At 44.3% G+C, this 18,500-nt stretch overlaps 1 protein-coding gene across 9 annotated transcripts in view; it reads right to left on the bottom strand.

The window, feature by feature from the left end:
• Positions 1 to 1,407: 1,407 nt before the first annotated feature.
• MAGED1 (MAGE family member D1) overlaps positions 1,408 to 18,500 on the bottom strand; it is a 63,330-nt gene continuing 46,237 nt past the window's right edge. For 4 of the 9 annotated variants that reach the window (XM_077888731.1, XM_077888729.1, XM_077888732.1 and 1 more), the window contains 12 exons: positions 7,669 to 7,742; positions 6,213 to 6,929; positions 4,897 to 5,565; positions 4,710 to 4,773; positions 4,394 to 4,473; positions 4,130 to 4,221; positions 3,822 to 3,901; positions 3,686 to 3,728; positions 3,360 to 3,422; positions 2,456 to 2,570; positions 1,823 to 2,208; positions 1,408 to 1,617 (listed from right to left, as the gene is read on the bottom strand). In XM_077888731.1, the coding sequence (XP_077744857.1) occupies positions 1,831 to 2,208; positions 2,456 to 2,570; positions 3,360 to 3,422; positions 3,686 to 3,728; positions 3,822 to 3,901; positions 4,130 to 4,221; positions 4,394 to 4,473; positions 4,710 to 4,773; positions 4,897 to 5,565; positions 6,213 to 6,929; positions 7,669 to 7,742 (2,375 nt within the window). In that variant the 3' untranslated portion in view covers positions 1,408 to 1,617; positions 1,823 to 1,830. Of the gene's footprint in view, positions 1,618 to 1,822; positions 2,209 to 2,455; positions 2,571 to 3,359; positions 3,423 to 3,685; positions 3,729 to 3,821; positions 3,902 to 4,129; positions 4,222 to 4,393; positions 4,474 to 4,709; positions 4,774 to 4,896; positions 5,566 to 6,212; positions 6,930 to 7,668; positions 7,743 to 8,274; positions 8,533 to 18,172; positions 18,382 to 18,500 lie in introns of those variants that run through there. The other 5 variants (XM_077888727.1, XM_077888728.1, XM_077888735.1 and 2 more) reach the window with 4 other exon arrangements.

Genomic DNA, 18,500 nt, shown 5'->3' on the forward strand with positions numbered 1-18,500 from the left:
AGCTGGCACATGGTGAAAGCACCCACCTGCAGAGAAAGGCTGGCCCAATCCCTCAGCACTTGGGTGTTTCATACCAACAGGTAGAATAATCAGCACCCAGAAATGCAGGAACTGTGGCTCAGGCCTGAGGTGCCATAGAGACGCAGGGCTATAGCAACCCCTACCCCAAAGTCCTCAGGTTGAGATTCCCCAGAAGCTTGCCTGAGAAAAGGTCAGGATCCAGGCCTGGCTGAAGGAAAGGAGCCTGGCAGTGAGGACAAAAGGCAGGTGAGGGGCTGGGGCTTCACAGTGCTGACTCCTTCCTTTTAATCCTGGGCTCTATCCCCCTAGAATGTGGACATCACTCCAGAATCTGAGGAAACCCTGGACACTGTCCCTTCCCACTCTCGAGACCTTCCCAGGAGGCTAAATTACCTTTGCTCTTGCTTTTTTCTACCCTGGGAGCTCCTGTTTCTGCCCTTGCCCACATGCTTAAGTATCACCAAGCCTCTGAGGAATTTATGGCCTAGGCCTAATTTCATCCTCAGAGTTCTAGTGAAGACTTCAGTAGCTCAAGCCAGGTCCTTGTTCACAGTAACACTGAAAGGCAGTCTAGCTTTACATAAAACCATAAAACCTTGCCCGTCTTACTTTCTCAATTCTTATTCTCTAAGCGATAAAGATTCCTTTCTCCCTGCAGGAGGAGAGAAGAGGCCAATGTGAGGTTTCCTTCACTATCCATAAGAACTTGTCTCTGTGATGAGGCCCTGGTCCTGTTGTGGGGGGCAGGGCAGGGGGATTGTGAGGGCTTTCTAGAGGGACAAGTTCCTGGGTAGCATTTCCAGAGATGAAGGGGGCCCTATGAGCCCATCTCTTTATGGGCAATGTGACTAGGAGTATGAGATCTTCCTTTTCACACAGGAAGACTCCAGCACCTGGATCACAGTGTTCTCTGTTCCTCCTCTTGCCCCCATCCTGGAGTTGTTTCACTTTCCACATACAACCAACACCCTAGAATCTCAGGAGATGCATCACCAGAAACAGTTATCTTCACTCCCCTTCAACCACCCACTCTCTGGACTTTGTCATTAACTGGGGTTCCACCTCCTCTGCCTTCTTAAATTCAACTGTCTGACCACCTACACCCTGTCTCTCATCTCTTTAAGCATCATCACTCCAGGACTCCTAGCAGCCTATCACATGAGTTCCTGAGGTAATATTTCTAAAGTAAACTATACTGGTTCTTGGACCTCATTAACACTTGTGTTCATTACTTCCTCCTTTGTTTTCCAATCCATTAACGGAATCTACCCATATTTTTACCAATTGAAAGCTAATCTGCCCCTCAGGCTAGAAGTGAGGCGCTCTCTTTCCCATATAAACAAGTCAATCTCTCCCCAATGTGTTAAAAACAGAGAGCACACGTAATTCACTTTGCAGTTTCAACGTTTATTTCTGATACCAAAACTTGACAGCACACAAGGGGAAAAAAAGCAACAGACAAGGAACAGCAAATAAATTTATCTTGCATGCCACTTTCAGTCAACAGGATGTGGCTCTCTAGATAGCTGTGTTTAGAAGGAATCTGAGGCTTCAGCCTCACTCAGGGGAAAGACTATTGCAACTGATTAGCAATATCTGTGAACATAAGAAAGAAAAAAAACCAAATAATCAGTGATATATATCAAATAGTAAGAAATATACCAAGTATATGCTTCCCTATACTTCCCTCACCTCCCCACCATGGGTTTTCTAGGACTCCCAGGTTGTGACATAAACACATTCCCATGGACCCTGTATCTCCCGATAACCCTAACTGCCCAAACCAAAGTGATATACCTACCCAACATCTCACTCAACCCAGAAGAAACCAATGGCACCAAAGTTGGCAGCAAAGTTGGTGCTGGCTGTACCACCAGGGCCAATAATGGGGCCAGCGAAGGTCTGAGGAAATCGGGAGCGGGCATTCTGGTGGTATCTGGCCCAGAAGGTAAATGGGATTCTAGACCAGGGATCGCCAAAATCTCCTTCCTCATCCCAGGTCAGCAGCTCAAATTCAATGTCATCCCAGCTCCAGGGCCCAGATACGGCCTCATCTCCAATCCCCATGCGGGTTCTCGCCTCAGCCCGGGCCTCAGCCTCAGCTGCAGCAGCATCCAGAGCATCCAAGGCCTCATCTGCAGCCTCCATGAACTGTGCAGTCCAGTCACGAGGATCTCTTTTCTGAACCTGAGATGAAGAACAGAAAATAGAAAATAAAACAAAACCCGTAATAATGGGAGTTAATATTTATGAAGCACTTGCTATATATTTAGTGCCCTACTTTGTGCTACTATTTATGTAACAGCAACAATCAATACCACCAGTAATGCAGTACCACGTGCAGTATCTAAGGTCTTATCCCTGTTCTGGACCCTTTCCAGCCAGCCACACCTCATCTTTTGACCTATCAAGTCTGGAGCAGTTCCTCTATTACCTCTGCAATGAATCTCAGCACTTTCATCTTGCTAGTTTCATGGTAGGAACGGAGGCCCCAGAGGAACTCATACTCAGGAGGGTTGCTGTTGGGCACTCGTCTGTAATCCAGGTACCTTAGAGCAGAAAGGTGTTTGTTTCTACCCAAGAAAGAACAGTAGTCCAACAATACATAATACTCTATTTTGATACCCCCAATTTCAGGTAGCAATCCCACCCAGATAGTAGTCCAACAACGCATAATACTCTATTTTGATACCCCCAATTTCAGGTAGCAATCCCACCCAGACTCATTCTTAAACCTAGCTTAATTATATTCTTTTTTAAATTTATTTTTTTAAAGTAGGCTCCATACTTGAGGCTTGAACTCACGACCCTGAGATCAAGACCTGAGCTGAGATCGAATCAGACACTTAACCAACTGAGTCACCCAGCTGCCCCATAAACCTAGCTTAATTATATTCTAATAGTCAGGCCTTCAAATTCCTGTACCAGTGCTTCTACATTAAGCAGTCACCTAAAACTGCAGGGTGGCTTATATAGGGTCATAGAAAGGGCAACACTTAATCTCTCCCCTTGTGTCACAGCTCTAGCTCCATGTTCTTGTAATCTTGTTATTGAGCCACAGTTGGCCCATTGCAATGATTACTATGCAATGTAAACCTCAGCCTTGGAAATGTCTACTGTGGGTATAGTGGACAGACTTCACCTGCAAGATAACTATAATACTGCAGAAAAATCCAACCACAAGCAGGGATACTCAATAAACACTTCCAAGTATGTATGTGTTTTTCTATGGGGATATATAGGTATAGTGTAAGAAATGAGCATAGTAAGGACTGTCTGAGGCTGACTAGCACACAGAACTCATGAAGACCAGAAAAAAACCTTTAGACATCACTTACTTTTGTTTTACAAACTCATAAGTGAGAAGTTTCCTCAGATCTCCAAGAAGAGGATGTCTCACACTGATAGTATAAAAAAAAGAAACCCATAATCAAAGACTATGACATTGCCCAAAGAAAAGAAAAGAGCTTTCTAGTGGAGATCAGAGATGAGAGGAGAGGCATAGAGTTCAGAACTATTTGCCCATCCACCCAGGTCACATCCTTGGGCTCTGGTACCTCCCCAGACCAATTCCCTATACCACCAGGCTGATGCAATCCTGGGACCATCCTCTGTTGCCAAAGGATGATATGAACAGGCAAGAGATGAGAGAGCCCAATCATACCCAGGACGCAGTCCCATCTTGCGTAGTGCCTCCCAGAGGACAGCTGCAGTGGGAGGCAAGGGGAGAGACAAGGGATGGAAGATGAGCATGGAAATCAGGTGGTAGCCAATCCCCAGCTGCAGGTCCAGCCACTCACCTTCACTGGCACGGTTGCCATTCATGAAGATAATGCCCAATATCACTAAGAGGAGACCCAGCTTGGGTGTGTCTTTGGTCCTAAAAGTGTACAAAAAAAGATATTTTCAGCAGCCATTTGTATGAAACAGCTCAGGCAGCTTATTCATCTAGCTTCCCCAGTATTCCTCAGCAAAGGGCTATTTCTGCCACAGTCCCGACCATGACCTGGTATACGACCCTGAATCTTGGACCCCGAACTACTTGATGCTCCCAGGGAAAAAAAGCACCACTGAGAAAGGCAATGTTCCACCTCTTTTCCCATCTTACGTTCCCAATATGCCAGCCAGGGACTCGGGGGTGCTGATGAGAATATACAGGTGTTCTTCTTTGTCGATCTCCTTCAGTTGAATCCCAAATTTCTACATGGACAAGAAAATGGACTGTGAAATTACAAAATCCAGCATCAACTACCCATGCTCAGTTGCTTACCACCCTGTGAGTCTTCAGCTCTAAATTACCAGTAGGAATCCCACACATCTTTGATATCAAAATCTTCCCTCATTCCTGTGTTCCTCAGGGCTGCCTTCTCACCTTCTCCAGGACAAAGCATGCACGTTCAATGATTTCTGGATAAACATCAGTGTATTCACGGATGATATCCCTCAGCATTTCTGTAGGAGAGAGAAGAGAGCACCTGAGCTGAGCAGAGGCCACAGAGCTACATCCTCTTTGCCAGGCCTGCTAAAGGGAACACAGTCAGGACCCTCAAGGATGAAAAATGAAGAATCAGCCATGGAAAGGGGATTAAAACCATGGAAGGCGAGGGGACATATAAGCAAAGGGATGTCCACAGAGCATGGGGTGAGGGGAAGGAGAGTGTGCTTGGGGGAGGGCACTGGATGCCTACCTGAGCGCTTAATGGGCACCTTGGTATAATCTTTAAGCATCAGGTACTTGACCAACTTATTTGCCTGGAAGGGGAAAAGGAAATCATTAAATTTATTGATACTTCAAGAAAACTTGATTGGATTATAGATATAAGGCCAATAAAGACAAAAGGAAGAGAGGAAAAGTGACTGGGAATAAGTTCTTACTCTTTCCTGAAGAAGGGCCACATCTCGGGGCTGTGAGGCACCCAGGTTCTGTGAGGCACGTGAATTGGGAGAGGGGCGCAGGTTTGGTGAGGGCCGCAGGTTCTGCCAGTCAGGTGGAACTGGCCAATCAGTGGGGATCCAGTCAGGTGGGAGTGGCCAGTCAGTGGGAAGTGGCCAATCAGGTGGTAGAGGCCAGTCAGGTGGTAGTGGCCAGTCAGGAGGGCCCTGCCAATCTGGAGGACCCTGCCAGCCTGGTGGGTTCTGCCATCCAGGTGGGGTCTGCCATCCAGGTGGATTCTGCCAGGCCAGTGGGTTTGGCCAGACAACTGGACCGGGCCAGACAATGGGGTTTGGCCAGATCACTGGATTTTGCCAGATCACTGGGTTCGGCCAGATCACTGGGTTCTGCCAAGCAACCGGGTTTTGCCAGGCTGGTGGGGTCTGCCTAGCTGGGGGACTCTGACGTGCTGGTGGGGTCTGCCTGGCTGGCTGGTTTTGCCAGCCTGATGGGTTCTGCCAGGCCAATGGGGTCTGCCAGAGCACATTGGGGGGTGCGCCAGGTGGGTTCTGAGTGGTAACTGGAACAGGTGCAGACCTCCACGTCCCTGTAGCCAGTGGGGCCCGCCTCTGATCCCCATTGCTGTTCTCGTCCACATTCAAGTTATTAATCTGCATCATCAGAGAGAAGGAAAGTCCAGGGTCACCAGTTGTTTCTGTGTCCTCACCCTATCTGTTCCAGGAAGGCCCTCTAAAACCCTCACCTGTAGTGACAGCCTGACCCACTAGTCAATGGTCACCCTGAGTCCTGGGCTTGTCTTTCACTGTCTTCCAGGCAGGAGTTTCATCTCTGAATCAGGCCAGGAGCAACCCAAGGGTGGGGCCTGAGGCTTCTCCTCTTCCTATGTCCAACACTGGCTCTGCTTGTACCACCCTGGACAAATCACTCAAGTCACTCACCTCTCTGGGACTGAGTTTCCTTCTCTGTAAAACTGGGACTATTATCCTTAGCTAGTAATACCTTGAAGATTTAATGAGGTAACCTGTGTGAATATGCCTAGCTCAAGACCTAACACATGGTGGCTATTATGAAAATGTAAACTGAATTACATAGTGTACATATTACCTGTCCATGTCTCATCTCCCCATTAGTCTGTGGATATTCAGAGGGCAGAAATTATGACATTCACCTTATTATCCCCTACAACCTAACTCAACACAGGCCATTACATATGTATGCTTTGTTTTGTGGAGAACAAATGAAACTCAGAGAAGAAAGGAGAGAGCCCAAAGCAAAATGAAGCTAGCAGGGATCTCACCTTGCGGGTCCTCTTGCCCCGAATTATAGTCCTGGACTCCAGATTCTGAGCAGGGGAACCATCTGCTGATGTCTGTGCAGCTGCACCATCAGATTCAGGGATACCTGGGTTGGTCTCTACCTCAGTCTGGGAAGTGGCCATCTTGGCTTGGTTAATATTCTGGGTCTGGGTATCAACTGTTGGGGCCTTAGTGGTGTCATTCCAAGCCTTAAAGGCTGTCTTAGGTTGAGCATTAACCATCTCAGTGGCACTGAGAGACTGAGAGAAATTGTAGGTGGCATTTGGGCCCACCTTAGTAGTGGCATTCTGGGCCTTAAAGGCCATCTCGGATTTGTTAGCAGTTAATTCACTGGTGGTTGCTGCCTGGGAAAAATCATAGGCAGCATTTGGGCCCTTTAGGGTGGCATTCTGGGACTTAAAGGCTGCCTTAGGTGGTACATTGGGCATCTCCTTGGCATTAAGAGCCTGAGAGAAATCATAGGCACCATTTGGGCCTTTTGTGGTGGCATTCTGAGCCTTAAAGGCTGTTTTGGGCCTAGTGGCAGCTGCCAAAACCTGAATATCAGCCATCTCACTGGATGTTGGGGGCTGTGAACTCTGGGCACTAGCATTCAGCCCAGCTGCTGTGGCCTGGTTGGTAGGTGGAGCCTCTGAGATCTGGATGGCCTCCATCAGGGTCTGCATAAGCAAGGTGCTGTCTTCTACGGAGGCCTCAGCCTGCAAATACAGCGGGGGTGGGGGTGGGGGGTGGGAATGAAATTTCTGGGCCTCCGAAGTAGAAGCAGGAGGGTAGGGGGAGCAGTGCTGGGAAGGTACAGGCAGGCGGATGGTGCAAAAAGGCTGAGGCACAGATCTAGACCACCAGCAAGGGGCGATGGGAGGCAGAGTGGTAACAAAACGTGTGGTAGGGCTGGAGTGGGGCAGGGACTAAGTGAGGGGTGGGGCGGAATGAATAGTGGGTAAGAAGTAGAATGAAGGGAGCGGTGGGGGTTGATGGAGGAGGTTAGAGCAGAGCAATGCGGTGTGCGGCAGAAGCTAAGGGCGGACGCGAGGGGAGCCAGAGCAAGGGTGCCGCCTCGAGGAGTTGAGGAGAATAAGGGGGGGGGGGTCTCAGCGGTGGGGAATGCAGAAGAGAGGGTGGCGGCCGGAGGTTGGGGGAGGGGGTGGCAGACTGCTCTCTCTACAAGCGTCAGGACTGAGGAAAAAAATGGTTCCTTACCCAACCCGCATTCTCTGGATAGACTGCCCTCACTATTAACAGGGTCTCCCCTTTCTCTAAGCAGGGATTGATGGCTGAAAGGGGACGCCCCTCCCCCCCGATAAACCATGGGAATTTGAAAAGCGATGGAGTCTAGGCATGAAGAGGGCAAAATCAGATCGAGGGTTTTGGGCGGCCAAAGGGGCCCCAGGGAACTATCGGCTAGGTAAATAGTGGGGTGGGGAGTGAATATCTCACCTGGAAGCCGAGGAGGCCCGCACCACAGTCCATTTTCTGAGCCATGGCTCCAGTCCCTCTGGCAAGAGCAGAGCCTGGGTGGGGGTAGGAGGAGCTGGGCGTTATACTCCAAAGGGCAAATGCGAAGGACTGAATGGGGGGGGGGGGTGTCTGGGATTTGACTGTGGGGGCGAACGAGGCGCTGAATGTGAGGGGAACCGGTTGGATCAGAGTGGGAAAAGTGAATGGATGTCAGGATGGAGGCTCTGAATCCTGAGAAGCTACTGACCCGGGAGAAGCTTCAAATCGGGATTCGGAAAGCCAACAACAGTTCTGAATCTAGGGGGAATGGGTTGGGACGCGCATATGGTAAATTGAATGGAGGTTTCCAATCAGGAGGAATCGTATGACAGTACAGATTAAGCTCGAGAAATCTGTGGAGATTTTTAACGATGGGAGGGGTTCGGAGGATGAACAGGGGTTCTGAGTAAGGGAGGATCGGGTGAAGGGTGTGAATGGGGATTAGGGGAGTGGAAGGGGAATCAGAATCCGGGGTAAAGGGATTGAAATGAAAAATGGGTGGCCCGCACCAGGGGGCAGATGCCCTGTCTGGGGGCTAATTCTCACCTTGCCTCAGGCCCCAACCCCAACCCCCTCGTTGCCTCCCTTCTTCACGACTCAGAGGATCGGGATTGCAGTGTTCGGCTCTCCGCAGCCGCACCCTCTCCTTGTCCAGGAGAAAATGCCAGCGCGGCAGCTAGGACGACCCCGCCTCTCCGCCTAATATACCACCCACCGCCTCAGATAGTTGTGCGCATGCGCAAGAACTGACCGACCAAATAAAAGTCCCGCCCGCTTTCCCAACAAAAGCTTCGTCCTTAACGCCATGGTGCGCATGTGCAGTGGGAGGCAATCCCGCCCCTTTGCCAACACACCACCCCACTACCAACCAGGTCGACAGTACACCACGGCCCCACCCCCCTCCACAACATCCCCTCCCCCAAACAGATGCGCTGTGCCTTTAGGTCCCACCCCTTGCCCACACACTGGCCCCCTACCTTTTCCGCAATGCGTCTCAGTTCTATCCCTCCCCTCTAGCGGCCCCTCCAGTCCTGTCCTTTCGTTCGGCAAGAATCTCCACCCCCCGCTTAGCAACACTTAGGTCATTAATAAGGAGGTGTCCGTGTGGGGTCTCTAACTGCAACAAGTGCTAGGCTCCCGCTAAGCTCTCCGACTTTGGGACCCAGGAAAAGGAATGGCCAGAAAGAATACGTTGTAAGAGGTAGAAAAAGTGTGCACCTGCCACATGAATCTGTATGATCTCTCTCAACAGATCCCAGGGTCATAAACATTAGCTTCTTTCGTGCCCTTTGTGCAGCTCCAGCCATGCGCATATTTTTTGCGCAGGTGAGGAAGGGAGGGAAGGGAACAGCTTGACCACCACAGCGCAATCTGTGCTGGGACTTGTCTCTCACAGCAGCCCTGGGAGGTGGATGTCAGCATCCCCATTTTACAGGTCAGGAAGCCAAAGCACAGACACACTGCATGAACCAGACAAGGCCACAGAGCCAGTAAAGAGCAAATGCAAAATGTGGGCCTTGGAGTCTTCTTGACTCCAAAACCTATGTTCCACTAGTGCTGGCCTGGGAACTGAGGCACCCTCTCCTCTCCAGTTTGAGCGACAGTTCCCACACATACACCTCCCCTGCACTGTCAACACCTGTCCCAAACAAGCAAGGTTTGTGTTCTCCAAGACCTAAGCTCATGCTCTGCATTTAGGTGTACCCAGATAGAGATTCCTAGTCCCCACCCCCTCTATATGGATACATCCAAGTGTGGGAATTGTTCCTTGGGGCCCATTCCCTGCTCAAATTGTCGGGTCTCCCCCCCTGAGTGGCATGAACACCGCTACCCCTGAGGCCTTCTTGGTGCCTGCTTGAGCAGCCAGGACAATCAGGCAGTTGTGTGCCTGAACCATGGCAAACCCTGATTCAGTGTAAATGTTTACCCTGGTTCCTTCCAGGCCTTGCGCCTCAATTCCTGGGACGAATTGCTGGGCCGTTCTATCCCTCGCTGTGTGAACTGACTCAGGTCATTCCACTTCTCTGAGCCAGCTTCTCCATACAAAATGGGAAGCACAAATAGCACTGCCTGGAGTCCAACCGAAGGACACACATGCTGCTGTGCTTCCAGATGACTGGAGACTCAGACAGAAAATCATATACAGATGTGAAATGACTCAAATTGAACGGATACTTTCCAAAAATACAAGGCAGACCTTGGTACATTTCACATTTGTTCTGGCAACAGCTCCTGCCGGGAGTCTGCATATGAAAGAAAGCTAATACTAGGAAGGATGGCAGCATTTGGTCCCCAAGGGCCAACATCAATTCTGCCTGGCTGGATGACTTTCCTCATCTGTTGCATAGCAACCTCCCCTGTCAGCTGCCTGTTTTTCCTAAGCACTTCCTCTGTAAAATGTCTGCAGTGGGACGTGATCAGACTCAGGAAAGGAGGTCTGAAAACACCATTTTATATGCTACCTGCTTCTGTATCTGTATCTCCAGTCTTGACTTGGCCTATGAATTCTAGATCCATAATTCAACTGCCTGCCTCACTTCTGCAACTGGATATTCCTAATATGTTCAAATCTAACAGGTCTCAAACTGATTCCTTTGTATATATCCTCTTCCTTACCAACGCTGTGTTTCTCCTTTAATTATGTCACTCTCTCCCACTTAGAATAAAACCTTTTAGGGAGATGGATTTTGGTTTTATTCATTGCTGTATAAATACCCTGTACCTACAATGATACCTGGTGTATTTTATATGCTTATAAATGTTTGTTAATAAATGGATAAATCACACTATCCACCCTATTGCTCAAGCAAGAAAACTGACAGGTATTTTTTCTTTTTTCCTTCCTGTGATGAATTCACTTACTTTTCCTTATACAAACAATGCATATTTGTCATTAAAATTAAACATTGGGGCACCTGGGTGGCTCAGTCGGTTGAGTGTCTGACTCTTGATTTCAGCTCAGATCATGATCTCAGGGTTTTGAGATCGAGACCCCAGTCGGGCTCCGCACTCAGTATGGAGTCTGCTTGAGATTCTCTTCCTCTCCCTCTGTCCCTCCCTCGCTCACATACACTCTCTAAATAAATAAATCTTTAAAAAAATAAAAATAAAAATAAAAATTTAAGCATTATTTTAGAAATTAAGTAAACATCACTCTAAATGGCACCGACCTGAGATATTTGTTAAGATTTGATGCTACCTTTTCATGTAATACTTGGTGCATATATATGCTTACATAAATGGGACTATGTATGCCATACATATTTTAAATTGCATTCTTTTGCTTACTTGCCTCCCACTCCTTTCTTCCACTTATACCCTACTCTGCCAAACATGCATTTTAACAACCATTTTTGTATCTTTCCATGTTCAAAAAGTCATGCTATTTTTAACCATTTTACAAAAATTAAGATCATATACACTTTAATGCATATTTATTTAACACTAATCTATTAATTCTTTTACATTGCTGCATAATATTCGATAATAGGGATGTCCCATGATGTAGTCAATTATTTCACCACTCATGGCCATTTTAGTTTCAAGGTTTTGGGGAGCACGTACATACAAACAACACTGAAATAAAATATTCATACATATATCCTTGTATTTTATGCTTCATGTTTTTCATTCCTGTGACACTAGATTCCCAGGACTAAGACTGACATCCTCTACAGTGCTTGGCAATATAAAAACTTTTTCCAACATTTTGCCAATGTGATGTCGGTTTTATTGGCTATCTCCTGTGGTTTTAATTTACATTTTTTTAAAGATTCTATTTATTTATTCATGAGAGACACACACAGAGAGAGAGAGGCAGAGACAGGCAGAGGGAGAAGCAGGCTCTATGCAGGTAGCCTGACATGGGACTTGATCCTGGGTCTCCAGGATCAGGCCCTGGGCTGAAGGCGGCACTAAACCGCTTAGCCAGCCACCCAGGCTGCCCTAATTTACATTTCTGATGTAAGTAGTGAAACACATTCATATGTTAATAACGGAACTTCTAGATTTCTTTTGTAAAGTAATTGTGCAAGTCTTTTATCTATTTATCTTGTGTTGTCTGTTTTTGTCTTATTTTTAGGACTGCTTTACTTTATATAGTCTTACAGATGCTTATTGAAAACTAGATCCACCCTACATTTCAATTATTTTTTTCACATTTTAGTAAGGGAATATACTCTATATTACATAATAGTTCAACTGCAAAAGCCTTGAGGGCCAGATATTCACTTTTTTACATTCCCTTAGCAGCCAAGAGAATGTGATCTAGGATTTACCAATGTGGCAAGGTCCTGAAATCTACTCTGGGATTCAATGATTCATTTGATTCACTAGAAGGACTCACAGAACTCCAAAAAATAGTTATATTCACAGCTATTGTTTATTACAGTGAAAGCATACTGATTTTAAATCAACAAAACTAAAAGGTACATAGGTAAGACTCCAGGAGAAACCAGGCATATGCTTCTGGTTGTCTTCTCTCAGTGGAGTTGTATGGTCGTGCTTCAATCTCCCAGCAAGATGTGGCAACCAGGGAAATTTGCCTAAGCTGGAATTTTACTGGGGATCAGTCAGGTAGGCACGGGACACCAGCGTGGCTGACCTTAGCTACTCAACCTCCAGGCTTTACAGAGGTACCACAAGGCCACAGGCCCACTATAAATCACACTGTTAACAATCTAGTATGGCCCAAAGTTCCAAGCGAACCAAAAGGCACTCTAATCAAGCAGGATATTCCAAGGGCTTGGAGATTTTCCCCTGGGAGTTTGTCAAGAGCCAGACCTATCTTTAGAATGTGTAGATATTTTCTGGAAATCACAGGGTTTATAGAGCCCACACACCTGTGGAGTCAATGCTTTTACTGCATAAATAATCACAACTCCAACCTAACACTTAGTCTGAGTGGAGTGATTCAGAGATGCGATGAAGGAATTCATGCCATATCTGTAGTGGTGGGAGCAGCAGCCAGAAGAAAATCCAGTTTCTAGGAGCAGTATTGGTAGCAGGACCACGGGCAGCTAGTATCCAGTGTTCACTGGTGGCAGTAATGGTAGCCACCCAGCTAATAATTATGGCATGATTTTTGAAATAACAAATTATTTTATTAATTCTACTTTAGAAATGTTTTAACTTTTTATTTTGAAATAATTATAGATACATAGGAAATTGCAAAGATAGTACAGAGAAGTCCTATGTACCCCTTCAACCACTTCTTCCAATGGGCACAGTTATAAAATTATAATACAATATAAAAACCAAGAAACGACATTGGTATACATACATAGTTCTATCACATGTGGAGTTTTCTGTAGTAATCACCACAGCAATCAATATCCAGAATTATTCCACCTCCACAGATTTCCCTGTACTCCCCTTTACACTCACATTCATCAACCTTCCCTCCACTATCCCTAACCCTTAGCAGCCATTAATGTGTTCTCCATTTTTATAATTTTGACACTTAAAAAGGTTATAAAACTGGAATCACACCATTTGTCACACTGACTTTTTTTTCACTCAGTATAATGCTTGTGAGATACACCCAAACTGTTATATGTATGTATCAATGGTTTGTTCCTTTTTATTGCTGAGTACTATTCCATGATATAGATGTGGCACAGTCGGTTTAACAATTCACCCACTGAATCATATCTGAGTAGTTTCTAATTTTGGGCTATTATGAATAAAGCTGCTATAAACATTTGTCTACAATTTTTTTTTCTGTGAACAGAAGTTCTCATTTCTCTGGGACAAATGCTCAACAGTGCAACTGCTGGGTATTACAGTAAGTACATGTTAGTTTTATAAGAAACTGCCAAACTTTCCCAGAGTGGTTGTATCATTTTTCATTCTCATCAGCAACGTGTGAGTGATCCATTTTCTCCAAATCCTTGCCAGCATCTGTTGCATTTTTTTAGCCACTCTCATAAATGTGAACTAATAACTAATTGTGGTTCTAATTTCCATTTCCCTAATGTCTAATGATGTTGAAGATTTTTAACATGTACTTATTTATAGTCATCCATATATCCTCTTTGGTAAACTGTTTGTCTTTTGCCCATTTTCTAATTCATTTTTCTTCTTCTTTCTCTTTTTCATTTCTCTATTTCTTGCCTTCCGATGAGCTAAACTTTTTTGTAGAATTGGGCTATTCTATTTGTACCCCTCCAAAATTCATGTTGAAATCCAAATCTCACCATAGATGATAGTATTAGGAGGTGGGCCTTTGGGAAGTGCTTAGGTTGTGAAAATAGAGTTCTCATGAAAGGGATTAGTGCTTTAGAGGCTCCAGAGATACTTTTAATCCCTTCCACCATGTGAGGACATAGTGAGAAAAGGCCAGCTATGAAAAGACCCTCACCAAATGCAACCATGCTGGTGCCTTGATCTTAGGTTTCTCGGTCTCCAGAACTGTGATGAATAAATTTGTTGTTTATACCTAGTCTGTGGTATTCTATTATAGCAACCCAAATGGATTACGACAAAGTCTATTTTATTTATGTTTTGAGATATCTATATATATAAAAAACCACTGAGCCACCCAGGTGCCCCCGGGCCTTCATGGTTTCTAATGAGATGTCTGTTGTCATTGACTTGGTGTTCTTACAAGTAAGGTATCATTTCTCTCTCTGGTGGCTTTCAATATTTTTAATTTGTCTTTAGCTTTCAGAAGTTTGAAAATGATGCGCCTTGGGTGTAAATTTATTTGGCTGTATCCTTTCTGGAGTTCACTCAGCTTCTTAAGTCTATAGGATTATGCTTTTTTCCAAATTTGGGGAATTTTCAGCTACTTTCTAGCCCTTCTTTCTTCTTCTGTGACTATGACAAGTATGTTAAATTTTTTGTAATAGTCCAACATGGGCTTGAGGCTGTTTTTGTTTTTCACTTTATTCTTTTCTCTTGGTCTGACGGAATAATTTCTATTCCATCTTAGAGTTCACAGATTCATTCTGTCATATTATTCTACTGTTGAAGTCATCTATTGAGGTTTTTCTTAAAGTTCATTTATTAGATTTTTCAGTTCTTAAGTTTCTTTTTGACTTGTCTTTATACTTTCTATTTCTTTGGAAGATGTTCTGTTTCTTTGTTTAGACTTTCTCTTTTTCCATTTGTTCTAAGAATGCTCACAACTGCTCACTGAAACATGTTTATGAGGGACGTCTGGGTGGCTCAGCAGTTGGGCATCTGCCATCAGCTCAGGGTGTGATCCTGGAGTACCGGACTGAGTCCCTCATTGGGCTCCCTGCATGGAGCCTGCTTCTCCCTCTGCCTATGTCTCTGTCTCTGCCTCTCTCTCTCTCTGTCTCTCATGAATAAATAAAATCTTTTTGAAAAAGGAAACATGTTTATGATGGCTATTTAAAAATCCTTATTAGATGATTCTAATATCTGTGTCATCTTGGTGTTGATGTGTGTTGACTGTCTTTTCTCATTCTAGTCGCAATTATCATAGTTCTTGATATAACAAGTCATTTTCAAATGAATCCTAGATATTCTGCATAGTAGGAGGATCTGAATCTTATTTAAATCTTCTGTTTTATCACATGTGGGTAAGTCCACATTCCCACTCAGCCTCCACTGACACCTGAGAGAGAAGATCTCCTTTTTATTGATGGCTAAGTGAGAGTTCCAGCTTCATATTAAGGTTTTACTGATATCAGCCTCACTGGGAGGGACCTGGGTACCTCATTACATGGTAAATGTGTATCATTTTTAGTGCTGGGTGGTGATAAAAATCTCAATTCTCCACTAGCTTCTTTTAACATGACTTCATTGATTAGGGAAAGATGCATCTCATTATCATCTTTAGGGATGGAGATCCAGGGTCCCCACATGGTTTCTGACATTGTGGAGATTGGGCTATTCCCACTCCCCATTTGCCCTACCCTGACACTCTGTCAGGAGACTAAAGACCTCATGGGCAAGAGTGGAAGTATACAGTCTCTCGTTGGCTTTTGTTGTAAGTGTAGGGCAAGAATGGAAGTATACAGTCTCTCGTTGGCTTTTGTTGGTAAGTGTAGGGCCAGAGTCTCCCCTCTGGCATTTAGCTAAAGTAGGGAAGTTACTGTCTAAAAATTTTTTTCTGTCTTGCTATTCTATCTTTGTCTTTTAGGTATATAAAGATGTTGGGGCTTTTTATTTTTTGATCTATGTCCTTACGTGTTTCTAGTTTGCAAGCTTCCCCAGCATCTGGTTTGGGATATATGAGGCCAAAAGAAATCCCAGTGAACTCACCACCATGTCATTCTTTGGGATCCAAATTCCCTAGAGGGTATGCCATCTTATCTCTAACTTTCAAGGTCTTCTCATGTTTGGTTTATATATAATCCCCAAGGATCAATAGGAAAAAGTACATCTACACCATTTGCCCTTCCTGCTGGAAGCAGAAGTCCTCAATTCTGATGCTTTAAAAAGAAAAAGTACAACTAACTGGCATTTCTAATGTACAATCATACTATAAGAAAAATAATTTGATCTCTTATTTTACAATATATACAGCACTTATCTTGTTGTCTTAGATGATTTGCTAAAACATCAAGAACAATTTTGGGTAATAATTTCAGTAAGTAACATACTTTTCTTTTTCCTGAAATGACTTTACCATTTCCCCAATTTAGAATGTTTGTTGCTTTTTTACAAGTAGTTTTAAAAATCATATTTAGTAGTTTCTCTTCTTTTTATTTTTTATATATTTTTTTATATATAGTAGTTTCTCTTCTTATTTTACTTATTCATAATGCTTCCTCTGTCTTAGTCACAAATCTAATCCACCACCTATTCCTGTTGATTCTACTATTTTAAGTACACCTTAACTACGGTCTATTCTATCATCCTATTGTTAGAAGGGAGCATGAATAAAGAGGGAAATGGAGAAAGAAAATTTGAAGAATGAGGCAGAAGAGGAATAGATGGAAGAAGGAAAGAAAAAAGAAGAAAACAAGGATCAAAGAAAGGATGAATGAAAATACTTGTAAATAAATGGAATAATTAAGATAAGGAAAAATAAGAGTGGAGAAAGAATAGATATTAAGTTGAAACAGAAAAAGCAGTAAGAAAGAGAATAAGGAACCAGAATGCAGAAGGAAGAAAAGATGTAGAAGAGTATGAAGGGAGACAGAAGGAGAGAGATTAATAAGTAGATGGAAAAGAAAGGAAAATAAAAAAAGGAGAAGGAAGAAAATGGGGAAGAAGGGAGCAAAGGAAGTAATACGGGAGAAAAGAGTGTGTTTGAAGTAAGAGGGACGGGGACAAGAAGAAATGATGTGGAGTCACACCTCACAAATGGCAGATTTCATTCTGCAGAGAGAATGTCGACTATAAGAAGTTCCTCTTTTTTCTCCTTAAATACCCAGTTCCCTTTATATTTGGTACCCACCAAAGTGCCCAAGGTCATTTCTCACATTATGTCACTCTTAAGGTAAGACCACTGTGGTTTTCAACTAGTAAGAGCCATGTGCCCCACATTTTGAATAGATAAATTTGTTTGCAATACTCATCATTTACCACATACTTTCTGCTGCTGGTTGTTCATCAGGTATGGATGTTATCTGACATTTCAGGTATGCAGGAAATAATAAGTTTTCTTTTTCTCTGCAACTCAATTTATAAATTCTGTGTCAGTTTCCCAATCTTTTGAGTGGTTGAAACTCAATCTCCAGCAGTATGGAGTTCTCCTCATCCCTTTCTTTGGGGTTGTATCTAATTTATGAGACCTTAGTGTTAAACCATCAGAATGGGTTCCGTGGAGTCTCCTATATCCATTCTGACATTCATGTGATAGATAGCTGGTTTACCAGTGTCTATTTAAGCAGGTAGCTGTTGAGTTGAGCCTCATTCTTTACTACAAAACCCTCTTGGGGTCTCTCTGAGGGTGTCATATACCACTCTTATACATGAGAAACATTCTGCTTCTCCTATCATATCTATTGCGATGGGGCCTGTTCAACTCTGTGCGGCTGACTTTGCCTAACATATCCTTATATTCCCATGACATCCTGAGCTGAGAGAAACTATGTGAGGAAACCCAAAGCTCAAAATCCCTACGGACACCATACAACCATTTCTATCTATTTTGTAGTCTTCATCAACAAGGAGCTGGTCTTACCCAGGAAGTGAAGCTAGAAGCCACATTGCTAGAGGAGCTCACAAACCTACCTTGGGGTTTCTTCCTATCCCTGAAATACAGGGCCTAGGTTTTTTCAGTTTTCAGGAACCCACAATAGCTACTGACTCTTTGCTTCCTGTCTGCTTTTCTTCTTAACACAATCAATGTGAAGCTGGAGGCACAGCCTTGAAAAGAAGTGCTAAAAACAACAAAAGGCTAAACAAATAAAAATCAATGACTTTTCTTGGACTCGACAGAGAAATGAAGTTTTAAAATAAACCACCATCCTGAAGTCTTGAGGAACAGGCAAATCCAGAATCACAAATGAGATATACTTACCTGAAACAGAAGCCACTAGAGCTATAAACTTGTAGGAACACTTAACTGATAATTTTGACAAGATGCTGGAGGCTGAGTGTGGACTAGAGTGAAAGTGAGAAACTCCTGGGAGTGGTAGTCTTGGGGGGAGGCACACTTTCATGGGCTTTACTTCCAGGAATCTCACCAGGTTCTCACAGTGCAGGTCCAAAAAAGACACCCTTGTAGTCCTGGCAGGAAGAGGGGAAGAATCTTTGTGAATATCTTTATGAAATATGCCCAGAGCCTTCTCCATAACAAAGGCCTAATTTCTAGGAGAAAAGATTACCAGGGCCTTGTTCCAGAGCCA

Source organism: Canis aureus, chromosome X (assembly GCF_053574225.1).
Source record: "Canis aureus isolate CA01 chromosome X, VMU_Caureus_v.1.0, whole genome shotgun sequence".
Taxonomy (NCBI): Eukaryota; Metazoa; Chordata; class Mammalia; order Carnivora; family Canidae; genus Canis; species Canis aureus.